The 13,124-nt window shown below is 40.5% G+C and overlaps 1 protein-coding gene across 1 annotated transcript in view; it reads left to right on the top strand.

Moving 5' to 3' along the window:
* LOC136855772 (polycystin-1-like) overlaps positions 1–13,124 on the top strand; it is a 55,252-nt gene that overhangs the window by 30,964 nt on the left and 11,164 nt on the right. The window contains 16 exon segments of the mRNA XM_067133129.1: positions 165–282; positions 1,764–1,877; positions 2,392–2,625; positions 2,831–3,023; positions 3,744–3,856; positions 4,780–4,892; positions 5,292–5,459; positions 5,753–5,965; positions 6,829–6,943; positions 7,563–7,699; positions 8,394–8,583; positions 9,475–9,675; positions 10,493–10,593; positions 11,409–11,564; positions 12,146–12,349; positions 12,840–12,962. Of these exon segments, the coding sequence (XP_066989230.1) occupies positions 165–282; positions 1,764–1,877; positions 2,392–2,625; positions 2,831–3,023; positions 3,744–3,856; positions 4,780–4,892; positions 5,292–5,459; positions 5,753–5,965; positions 6,829–6,943; positions 7,563–7,699; positions 8,394–8,583; positions 9,475–9,675; positions 10,493–10,593; positions 11,409–11,564; positions 12,146–12,349; positions 12,840–12,962 (2,493 nt within the window).

Here is a 13,124-nt window from a genome sequence, read left to right as displayed (position 1 = left end):
TTTAATTTTTCAGGATTTTATATCACAATGACAGAAAAATCGTGTCTGTGTAATGTTTATGTCACATAAGGTAAAAATGACTTCAAATTAGATTTTCTCTACCTTGTTATGTCACAAAAAGCTAAAAAAAAATTATTTATTTCTTTGTGTTTTCGTTCATTCAGGAGGGGACAGGGGACACAGAGGAAACAGTCGCCCCTCTGAGCTTTACCTGGTCTGTTTCTGGGCTGAGGAGCAACCCTGAATCTTCAGAGCCATTGGGCATAGACGACGTTGCAGTGGGTAGGTTGAACCATGCCTCTTTCATGATTATTCAGAACTGACACGCCTTTAGTTTGTCGAATGAGAATTTCTCTCATTACACAAATGTCTGTAATGTCTGTGCTTTCGGAGAGTTGTCTTTTGTTTTAAAGGATCTTTCCTAGACAGTGACCCCTGGCAAAGTTATATTCAGATTAAAATGGTTGGATCTTTCCTAGATAGTGACCCCCAAGGGTTTTCTGGGGTTGTTATCTAGGACTAATATTTCTTGGGGGTCATTATCTTTATTATATTTACAGTTTTTTTGGATCTTTCCTAGACAGTGACCCCCAAGAGTTTTCGGGGGTCGTTATCTAGGACTAATATTTCTTGGGGGTCATTATCTTTTTATGATATTTACAGTCTTTTGTGTATGTTTTTAAGGTCATCCCCAACGGACTTGTACTAAACAAGCCGCAAAGGTGGGTACATACTGGCTTAAAACCCTTGGGGGTCACTATCCAGGAAAGATCCGATTTTAATGTTACTGAAGATGGAGGCACTTTGAGTCTATTCAGTTATGTTTTCCATTAAAAATCTGAGCACTTTTGGCAGGTTCAGTTCTCATTTTTCATTCATAATTTATACATTGCAGAAGGCTGAATGATCATTTTTCATCAGTGTTCAAAATTTACACATGTTCCACATGCTGAATGGTATTATTTTTCCTGTATTCGAAATGTAAGCACTTTTGATGAAAGTACTGAAAAAAAAACTAGTTACACTAAAATGTACCCATACCACACAAAACATTAAGACTAATCCTTAACTCTGAAAATAAGAATTACTGAAACATTCAAACCAAATTAGGGTAATCTAATAATAACTTTGATTGTTTATCTAAATAAACCCAGCTAATATATCAGAACAGGTCGTTGCTCTCAGGCCCAAAAGTGGCGATAAGGATGTGAAGTGGTTGAGAGATTTGGTTTGGACCCCTCAATTCTGCAGCTAACAAGAGAACACAAAATTCTATTCTTATTTTTATTGTATTCTCATAAGTAACATACTAATTTTTTTATTATCTTTGGCATAAGTACCACCCCTTCATATTTTATACTTTGGATGTAGGCTAATTCCTCATGCTGTCGTCTACAGATTTTTTCATCTATAGTTTGTGCTGAGAATCGATCAAGAATTACGTTTTCTTTTCAAATAGACCGAACAGAGAAAACGAGTAAATTAACGATTATTCTGGATGTCTAAAGAAAACTCTCTCTCTCTCTCTCTCTCTCTCTCTCTCTCTCTCTCTCTCTCTCTCTCTCTCTCTCTCTCTCTCTCTCTCTCCACAAAATTTACTCTCTTGTTTCTCTCTTGGACCTAAATTTACTAGATATTTTGGATGCCTAAAGCAAACTCACTCTCTCTCTCTCTCTCTCTCTCTCTCTCTCTCTCTCTCTCTCTCTCTCTCTCTCTCTCTCTCTCTCTCTCTCGGACACCATAGTTACCAGATTGTTTTCCAGGCATGAACAACCGCAAATTGGCCCTGCTCGATGCCTTTTGGGAGACCTATGGCTCCACCTACAAACTGTTCGACGTGGAGGTGACAGCAAACAGGGTAGGAGAAGATGCCAAAGGTACGTGATGTCAAACTACGAGTCTATAATCTTATTTTTGTGGATCTTCTTTATAATACAAATTGGAAATCAACCATGCTTTTTCAGCAAAAACAATTTGCATTATTTTTTTATCCATCACAAAAAAAAACATGTAAAAAATGCACGGAAGTTTCTTTGCCGCAATCGATTTTTCTGTACAGCGTATATTGCCCTATGAAACTCTCAGCCGGCTGTGGTGGCCTGTGTTGTTGCGGTGCCTGACGCACGATCAGGGCTAACTTTAACCTTAAATAAAATAAAAACTACTGAGCAGGCAAGAGGGCTGCAATTTGGTATGTTTGATGATTGGAGGGTGGATGATCAACATACCAATTTGCAGCCCCCTAGCCTCAGTGGTTCTTAAGATCTGAGGGCGGACAGAAAAAGTGGGGACGGACAGACAAATAGCCATCTCAGTAGTTTTCTTTTACAGAAACTAAAATTATCTTTAGAAATCTCTGTCCTGAAGCATCAAAATCCTTCATTTCCCCAGGTCTTGCAGTCCAGCGCATCCAAATCAACGAGGCCCCAACGGGAGGCAGCTGCGTAGCCCTTTTACCCGAAGAAGTCGGCGAAGAAGGGGTGAGCGCACTCCTGCAGACGGAAACGAGGGACAGTGCAAACGTCCCTACTCTGGAGGTCATCTCCTTGGTCGAATCCGTCCTCTGCAACTGCACTGGATGGGTTGATCCCGAGGGGTTTGAAATACCCAAATATTCCTTTTATGGTGAGGAAAGGGGACAATTGATAGGAAACTACATTCCATAATCTTATATCTAAGCGCCCTGTTTCCCTTTAAATTCTATACTTGTACCTATGGCTGTCTCTTTTATCAAGAGTATACCATTATTATTCAATAGCTGCCTCTGTATCTAATTCTGTATCAATCTCTACATCAAAACATTTACCTACGTTCTGTCCTCTTCCTGAAGGAGTGTCGAGCGCAGGAGAAAAGATGGTCTTCTCCTTCGGGCCGGACCCCAAGGGCAGCATTGTCCTGCCCTACACGAACATGACTCTGTGGGCAGGTGTGGCAGACATCCTGGGAGCCGAGACATCCTATCTCATGGCCCATATTGTCCCGATACTTCCGACCAAAGAGAGTTTTGAAGAATATATGGGAAGGTATTCAGCTCCTCGGTTATTCGCTGCAAATTTTTCTTGTGATCTGGTGATATATCTCACAACTTTTGGATCTTTCCTATATAGTGACCCCCAAGGGTTTTAACCCGGTGTGCATCCACCTTTGCGGCGTGTTCAGTACAAGCCCGTTGGGGATGACCGTACAAACATAGAGAAAAGACTGTAAACATCATAAAGATAATGACCCCCATGAAATATCAATCCTAGATAACGACCCCCGAAAACCCTTGGATGTCACTGTCTAGGAAAGATCCCTGTAAATATCATGAAGATAATGATCCCCAAGAAATATTAGTCCTAGACAGCGACCCCGAAAATCCTTGGGGTCACTGTCTAGGAAAACCCATAGAGGTCACTATCTAGGAAAACCCTTGGAGGTCACCATCTAGGAATACCCTTGGGGATCACTATCTAGGAAAACCCTTGGGGGTCACTATTTAGGAAAACCCTTGGGGGTCACTATCTAGGAAAGATCCAAAATTTTTAATGTGGCGTTTCATCTTAATATTTTATTTCTGAAGGAATGCCAACTGTAAATATCAGTACTTGCCATCTCTCTCTCAAGGTTACCAGTCTGGAGACCCAATATGTTCTATGTGAATAGGTTTCATCTACTGAAATATAACAATAATAATGACTAAGCATGAGACTCTCGGCAACCTTAGGTACCTGAGTTGCCAATGACACCCATTTTCTTGACAGGAACGAACTCGTGAAGGCGGCGGGCGCGAGAGACCAGACCAGGGTTGACATGTTGCTGAAAGCTGAGAATTCTTTGAAAGGCATCGCCCTTCCTTCCGAGGTTGACGTAGATGGTAGGGAGGACTTGTATTAAATTGGTGTTATGTATATATATACATATATATATATGTATGTATATATATATACATATACATACATACATACTAAAAAACTGATGCTTCCTTTTTCTATTAACTCAGACAATTTTTCAAATATTTTATGAACTTGAAAACTGATTTTTAATTTCTCTATTATCTCGAAAACAGAATTTTCCTTCTGCTGTGAAATCAGACAATTTTTCAAATATTTTCTGAACAGGGAAATTGTTTTTCAATTTCTGTTAACTCGAAAACTGATTTTTATTTATGTCAAATCGGAAACAGATTGTATGTGAACCTGATAATTATTAGTATCTTTCCCTTTCTGTATTTGCAAATTCCACCAGCAACCGAGTCTTCTCTAAAAGCCCCCGGTTGGCGCAAGGCCAACTGATTTATTCCTTTTTTTTGTCAGTGAAACATTTGGGATCTTTCCTAGATAGTGACCCCCAAGGGGTTTAACCCGGTGTGAATACACCATTGCAACGTGTTTACTACAAGCCCATTGAGGATGACTGTAAAAACATCAACAAAAGACTATAAATATCATAAAGATAATAACCCCCAAGATATATCAGTCCTAGATAACGACTCCCCGAAAACCCTTAGGGGTCACTATCTAGGAAAGATCCCAAAAGACTGTAAATATCATAAAGATAATGACACCAAGAAATATCAGTCCTAGATAACGACCCCCGAAAACCCTTGGGGGGGCATTATCTAGGAAAGATCCCAAAAGACTGTAAATGCCATAAAGATAATGAACCCCAAGAAATATCAGTCCTAGATAACGACCCCCGAAAACCCTTGGGGGTCACTATCTAGGGAAAACCCTTGGGGGTCACTATATAGGAAAGATCCCAGAAACATTTTAATGTGAATACATAAAATTTCAGGAGCAGAAGAGGGAGAATCGGAGGACGAAGACGACGACAAAGCGAAGGAGAAGAATGAGAAGATGCTCGGCTCTCTGGACTCCTTCACCACGACGTCCATGGAGGAGGTCATTCAAGTGAGTCCTCTTCTTACAAACGAAATGGGATCATTACTCTCTAAAAAATACTCTGATATACTTTGAATCTGCATCCATTTCCTTGCACTCTTGAAGTCTTTCTTCCTTCCTCAATCTTTTCTGTCGTCTACTTTTGGCCAGCTCCAGTCTTCTTGACCTTTTTCAGATAGAGAGAGAGAGAGAGAGAGAGAGAGAGAGAGAGAGAGAGAGAGAGAGAGAGAGAGAGAGAGAGAGAGAGAGAGAGAGAGACCTAGTCTTTGTATCAAAAGGAGTTAAACCGTATGAAGCATAAACATAAGTACAGTGTCCCCTTTTATTCCAATCACCTGGATCCTCCCTTTCTATCATACATCCTACATTCCACAGAAAAACTCCTCACCCCTCAATCTCCCCCTTCAGGTGAACAGCATCCTGAACTCCGTAGCAGATCCCCTCCCGAAGGAGAAGCAGGAAGGTGCCGTGGACACTCTTGTTAAGCTCTCCAGGGCGAAGGACAGAGAAGCTCCTCTCTCCCTGCAGAAGGACTTCATGGCTGGTGCTCTGTCGACGACGGCAAACCTGCTCAATGTAAAGGACTCTTTCAAAGTCTTGATTGTTTTCCCATTCATTTTTCAGTATTTCACTATCTTTATTCCACCTTCGGTCTAAAGATTCTTTGCTTTATCTTCGTCACGGTGCAATACTCACTCCAGAGCACTGGGTGCTTGGCAAAATAGCGTTACTTACTTTCTGTCGTAGGACGTTCCGTTACCTTAACAATATCTGGATGTAAAGATTAGGTTTGAGATTAAAAATTCGTGCATAAAACAAGCGTATTTTTGTGCTCTTGACAGTCAGTAAACTATATCTGTAACCCCCAGGGTGTCAACAAGGAGATGAACTCCTCTAAGGCCATGAACACCACGGACAGAGCACAAGAAATGGCCAAGAGATTAAGAAGAAGCATCGCCAGAGCAAGTAATGTTTCCCTCGATTACTATGACGATGCAGAAGAAGAAGAAGAAGAAGAAGAAGGAGACGAGCCACCTGAGCCTTATGAGCCAAACGAAGATGAAATTGATGCCAATAAAAAGGTGTGAGCAGCTTCATCATGGGCCTAGCAACCGTGACACAGTTTTTGTGTTAGGCTGACGCCCTTAAGACCTGCAGCAGTTCATGAAAGTGCAGGTCTTAAGTACCTGCAGTTAATGAAAATGCAGGTCTTAAGTACCTGCAGTTAATGAAAGGGCAGGTCCTAAGTACCTGCAGTTCATGAAAGTGCAGGTCTTGAGTACGTGCACTTCATGAAATTGCAGGTCTTATGTACCTGCAGTTCATGAAAGTGCTGGTCCTAAGTACCTGCAGTTCATGAAAGGGCAGGTCTTAGGAAAGTCAGGTCTTGAGTACCTGCAGTTCATGAAATTGCAGGTCTTAAGCAGTTCATGAAAGTGCAGGTCTTGAGTACGTGCACTTCATGAAATTGCAGGTCTTATGTACCTGCAGTTAATGAAAGTGCTGGTCCTAAGTACCTGCAGTTCATGAAAGGGCAGGTCTTAAGTACCTGCAGTTCATGAAAGTGCAGGTCTTGAGTACCTGCAGTTCATGAAATTGGAGGTCTTAAGTACCTGCAGTTCATGAAAGTGCAGGTCTTAAGTACCTGCAGTTAATAAAAGCGCAGGCCTTAAGTACCTGCAGTTAATGAAAGTGTTGGCTTTGCTTAGGAAGGTTAAGAGAATCTGTAGTAAATGAGGACCATTTCCTGCCTAGCCAGATAAAAATTGTTGGCACATTTAAAATTAGAATCAATTAGGGTAATTATTTCTGTTGCTGCTGGTCCAACAAATTACTTCACTCAAAGAATGAACAAGGCCCCCCTCTATATAGCGCATTTTATTTTCTCAGACTAACACAGACAAAAGCTAAGCTTTTTAATGTGACTCTTCTGAAACTGTCCCAGGTTGGAAAAATGCTGGACGTTGTTGGAAACTCCCAGTCTGCTTTGCTGGAGGCTGCTGTGAGTGGAGAAGAGCCCACGAAAATAGAAGCTGGAGATAAAGTGAACGTTGCTGTTGGTAAGTTAGGTCATATTTGTATCCAGCTTAGATAATATTCTCATGTTTATAAATAACAGAAGCCAGCATTACTGCGCATGTCATCGTGGTACACGAGTTCAAAGTCTGACCATGGGAAACAAGTGAGAAATGCAATTCGAGTTTTCTGTACAGCCACTACAGCGTATAATCAAGGTCACCGAAAACAGATCTGTCTTTCGGTGGTCTCGGTATAATGCTGTATGAGCCGCGGCCCATGATACTTTAATCATTGCCCGGTGGTGGTTTATCCTATATCGTTGCCAGAAGCGCGATTATGGCTAACTTTAACCTTAAATAAAATAAAAGTTACTGAGGAGGCTAGAGGGCTGAAATTTGGTATGTCTGATGATTGGGGGCTGGATGATCAACATACCAATTTGCAGCCCTCTAACCTCAGTAGTTTTTAAGATCTGAGGGCAGACGGACAGTTTTCTTTTACAGAAAACTAAAAAAAAACTGCAAAAACTTTAAATCTAATTTTTGACGCAAATGTCATGAAATTTTTTCAAAAATCAACATTTACTCCCAAAAATGCATTCAGATTTTAGTTTTATGAATGTAAATATAATATTTGAATGCAATGAAATTTCCCCACCAGCTTTCTTCGATGCTTCCGAGCTGAGGGACAAGCAGGTCGAGATTGGAGGAGCTACCTACGTGTTCCCAAGCTACTGCGCCATTATGCGGGAAGATGAAGACTGCCTGGTGAACAAGTCCATCTCCATTGGGGTTAAAGTAAGACTTTATTTTCCTTTATATATAAACTGGATGCATTTCCGTAGGAGTCACTTGATTAGGGTCTGTGGGTGATGGCCTCCACTCAAATATGCTGTAGGTCCCGTTGCTAGGTAACCAATTGGTTCTTAGCCACGTAAAATAAGTCTAATCCTTCGGGCCAGCCCCTCTAGGAGAGCTGTTAAGTCTGATGGAATCCACTCAAATAAGCTGTAGGTCCCGTTGCTAGGTAACCAATTAGTTCTTAGCCACGTAAAATAAGTCAAGTCTGATGGAATCTGATGGAATCCACTCAAATAAGCTGTAGGTCCCGTTGCCAGGTAACCAATTGGTTCTTAGCCACGTAAAATAAGTCTAATCCTTCAGGCCAGCCCTAGGAGAGCTGTTAATCAGCTCAGTGGTCCGTTGCTAGGTAAATTGGTTCTTAGGCATAAATAACTCTTTTCAACTCAAATTTAATCAGCTCAGACTGAGTTAAGTACAGTAAAGTAAGGCTAGGTCTAGTTGGTATTTATCAAATTGCTGGAGTTGTTCTTTCCTCTTGTATAACAATTTTGCATCTTACTTAGAATACAATGGGCAAGAATACTTTGCCTATAGACAAAACATCTAACATTCCAGATGACCAGACAGACAGAAAGTCCACAAAGGCACCAAATGGATAACTGAATCTTTTGTGACCTTTTACCCCCAGATGACCAAATGGAAGGGTCAGGTCCACGGCTATGGAGGAGGCCGCGATCAGCTGAGTGAGGATTCATCAACCCTTCAGCTCTCCTTGGTAGACATCAATCTCAATCCAATACCTGTCAAAGACACGCTGGAAGATTTTATCATGTACATTCCAAGAGCCGAGGAGACCGTCAGTGAACCGGAGCTTGTAGGTAAGTTTACCAATAACTCAGTTGTTTATATGTATATATATATATATATATATATATATATATATATATATATATATATATATATATATATATATATATATATATATATATATATATATATATATATATATATATATATATATATATATATATATTTGCTTTCATATCCTTGGCTCTGAGGATCAAGGCTAAAGTCACGCCTATAGGTCTAAGTTCACACAGGATTTTGCCACTACTGGGGGCACAACTTCTTACTGTTTTTGTTGTCCAACGTTATTTATTTGATTTTTAGAACTTTTTGAACTTTGAAATAGCATCTCCTTCATTTTCAGATCTTTCAGTGTGTGAAATTAGCATTTTTTTTTTTATTTCCAGACCTTTGTACAACTTAGAACAGTCGTTCCTTTTATTTTCAGATCTTTTTATGTCATATCATTATTTTCCTTTATTTTCAGGCTGATAATAGTATCTGACAATATTATTTCCTTACATTTTCAGGCCACCTCATCTGACAATAGAAGTCCCTTTTATCTATAGACCTATTTTTTATCAGATAGTGTTCTTATCTTGTATTTTCATATTATTTGGCACCTGATAACAGTATTCCTTTTTATTTCCAGACATTTTTAGCATCTGAAAGTTTTCTTCTTTTCATTTTTATTTTCTCTTTATTCAGTGGATGAAACCTATTCACATGGAACAAGCCCACCAAATGGGTCACTAACTTGAAATTCTTTAAACTTCCAAAGAATGTTGGTTTCAACCTCTCACCGCAGCAGACCCCCAGAACACTGCATCAGTAACTGATCATGACACAGAGCCAGTGATTTTTCATCGCCCTGGGGGAGACACGAACCCCCTGCGACATCCTAACCACTCTTCTATTTTCAGACCCCAACGTATCAGGACTCGGCCTGAGCGTCCATAACATCTACGTGCCTGCACCTCGCGTTGGAGTGACCGTCCTCGTGAGGCCTGAGAACGACTCAGACATCGAGGACTGGATCATCACTTGGTCGTCCTCCAAGCTGAACGGGACTCCGGAGTACATGGAGAATGTGATGTACGTCACAGGTCTTCCTTATCATAATGGTGAGCTTTGGTGTTCAGGTGTAAAATAATCGTGGTGAAATTGTTCTCATTAAATATTTTGGTGCTACTTTGGCTTGTTATCTACACCGAGGGGCTAGTACTAAACATGGCGTCCTAAGGAACTTCTGCTAGGTTTAGTACCAGCACCTCGGAGGTAATTATATTGGTGCTACTTTGGCTTGTTATCTACACCGAGGGGCTAGTACTAAACATGGCGTCCTAAGGAGCTTCTGCTAGTTTTAGTACCAGCACCTCGGAGGTAATTATATTGGTGCTACTTTGGCTTGTTATCTACACCGATGTTTAGTTTAGTACCAGCACCTCGGAGGTAATTATATTGATGCTACTTTGGCGTTCTACACCGAGGGCATGTACTATCTGCTTCTGCTAGTTTTAGTACTAGCACCTCGGAGGTAATTATATTGATGCTACGTTGGCTTGTTATCTGCACCGAAGGGCTAGTACTAAACACAGCGTCCCAAGGAGCTTCTGCCGTGTTTAGTACTAGCCCCTTGGGGATCAAAGATATCACTTATTAATATAATTTGTCGACCACCCAATTCAGAAATGGGTGTATATAATACTTTGATCCTCGAGGTGCTAGTACTAAACATGGCGTCCCAAGGAGCTTCCACCATGTCTAGTACTAGCACTCCGGAGGTTAACGTGAAAACATGAATATAAATTATAACATATATACAAACATAGAGAAAATGTAATTAAAATATTAACAGATTTTCTAGCAATTATATTCCACTAATAAACATACAATATACAGACAACAACAGAATAAAGAAACTTTGTCCTTTGCTAACAGGTACTGGATTCTACGAGCTGTTCCTGGATTCCGACGTCGTTGGGAATGAGACGGGAATGTATTCCATTGGATTCGGTCGTTACAACTACACTGTTCCTGAGGTACGTTCAGGATTTTTTTTTTTTAGGGATAAGGCTAGCAATGAATGAGGCAGGTACCAGGTACCTCATTCAAAGCTTAGGTCGAAGTTCAGGTACCTCATTCATTGCTTAGGTCTAAGTCCTTTACCTGTTTCTGGTGACTGACAATTAGCCTCTATATTTAGATATTTACTACTTTAAAGTTTTACCTATTTTTCTATTATTACTAGACACAAACTATTTTGAGCGTTTTTTTAACATTATTATTATTACCAATTTCGTAGGATATTGAGGGAAATAACGAATAAATTGCTTTTCAAATAACAAACGAAATTTAGGCCAAGTTTTATCTGGGGTTTAAGAAAATTAATCTTATTCAACAAAATTTCAACTTTCCTATTAACTGAAGGGTTGTGATTTAAAATGTCTCTTATATATTTCAGCACACTTTATTAAGCTAAAGAGATTATCAGACTGCAGTCTTCTCAACAATGGGGTTCCCTGACAGCTGAAAATATTGAGACCCGGTCAAGTTTCAAAACGATGCTTTGCTGAAATCGAAATAAAAATAACAATTGTCATTCTGATAAAATGAATCAAAGCATTTTTATATCGAAAGCAGCACACAACTTTAGAACTTACATCTAAATCACTTGTTATTTTTCAAGAAGAGATTATAACTTTTACTTTATAGGCTTCGAATGTAAACAACACTGAGCTGCGTCAGTATCTAAAGCGCGTGTTGTATTTTCAATCAGAAATCAAAATCTTCCAGATATCCACAAATCAGACGAGCGTAATGTATCTAAACAGCGTCATTTTTTATCTAATTACAGATCCTCGAGCATCCATGCTTCGAAGACCCCCCAAACAACACGGTCCTGGTCAGCTTCGACACCCAATTCGACACCAACTACTCCCTCAGCACCTTTGTGTCGTCCTGCCTCTTTTTCAACAGTGAACTCCTGACCTGGAGCAGTGATGGGTGCAAGGTAACGGGTTTTTCAGGATCTTTCCTAGATAGTGCCCCCAAAGGGCTTCAACCCCTGAAAACCCTTGGGGTCACTATCTAGGAAAGATCATCGAAGTGACCCCAAGGGTTTTAACCCTTGCGGCGTGTATAGTACAAGCCCGTTGGATACTACCATAAAAACATAAACAAAAGACTGTAAATATCATAAAGATAAAGACCCCAAAGAAATATTAGTCCTAGATAACGACCCCCGAAAACCCTTGGGGTCACTATCTAGGAAAAATCCGGTTTTTCAATTTTAATTGTTCAAGTTTTTGTTGTCAGTAATCACAGTACGTAAAGGAAATGTCTGATGTCGAGTTGGTCGAAGGAAACCGTGTGGGATTTCACATTGTGGCTATTTTTAGGCGGTCATAATCATATATAATCATAATCATGTATAATGTCACTGTTATCATGCATGTTATCTTGCTACTCCATGATGATTATAATATTTTATCCTTCCGTTATCCTTCATGGTTCATAGTTCTTCTTCTTCTTCTTCTTCTTCTTCTTCTTCTTCTTCTTCTTCTTCTTCTTCTTCTCCATGTGTCATGGCAGGTGATTGGGGCCAATGCAACTGTCACCATCTGCTCCTGCAACCACCTGACCTCCTTCGGGTCAGGATTCTTCGTGACCCCCAACACCATCGACTTCGCTTACGTCTTCGCCAACGCAGGGTTCGCTGACAACCTCACCATCTACCTGGTTCTGATCATCTCTCTGGCTCTCTACTTCATCGGCCTCATCTATGCCAGGATCATGGTAAGACGTCGGATGTCAAGACACCATCATCTTTATAGCACTGAGTAGCACTTTCTCTCCAAAGAACTCTACTGTTAAGCGTTGTCTTTCTAACATTCTCCCATAAAGCTAGGTCTTTGTAACTCATAGATTATTGTCGATTTACCTGGCTGCTGATTCTAGTCTGTCCAGTGCGAAACTTTAGTAGCTATTGAAAAATGAGGTGGCTCATTCAAGTCTCATCTCACACCTTGTTTCAGTTTTCCTTCCGTGTCAGCCTGGAAACTGGCTTCAGTCTATACCAGCTACAAATAAAGTATGCTGAGAGAATTGTATAGTCTCCTTGCCTCTCATACCAGGCTGTCACAGTCTGCTGCAAGCATCTAAACTCTGATTTTCTTTACGAGGTTGCTCTAAGCATGCTGAGACGTGGAACTGGATCTGGTCTTTGTAGGTGGCCATCCATCTTAATACTGATCTGCCCCAGTTAAAATTTATTTTCGACCTTCAGGACAAGAAGGACGTGGAAAAAGTAGGGGCGACGCCTCTGGCTGATAATGACCCCGAAGACAGGTACCTTTACGACGTCATGGTTCACACGGGACACTTCCCTGGGTCGGGCACTAAGTCTAAGGTGGGTTCTCTTTCCCGTGAGGGAGCGTTGTCATTATTGATACTATTATTTTGCATTTGTATAGATCACATTTAAAATATCAATGACCGGGAAGAAAGAGCCTAGTGTCAAATTCATAATGGGATCAAGATCTAAGGATGTGAGCTTACCTAGAAAACTCTC

This window comes from Macrobrachium rosenbergii, chromosome 33, assembly GCF_040412425.1.
Source record: "Macrobrachium rosenbergii isolate ZJJX-2024 chromosome 33, ASM4041242v1, whole genome shotgun sequence".
Classification (NCBI taxonomy): domain Eukaryota; kingdom Metazoa; phylum Arthropoda; class Malacostraca; order Decapoda; family Palaemonidae; genus Macrobrachium; species Macrobrachium rosenbergii.
This window is presented reverse-complemented; position numbering and strand designations above follow the sequence as displayed.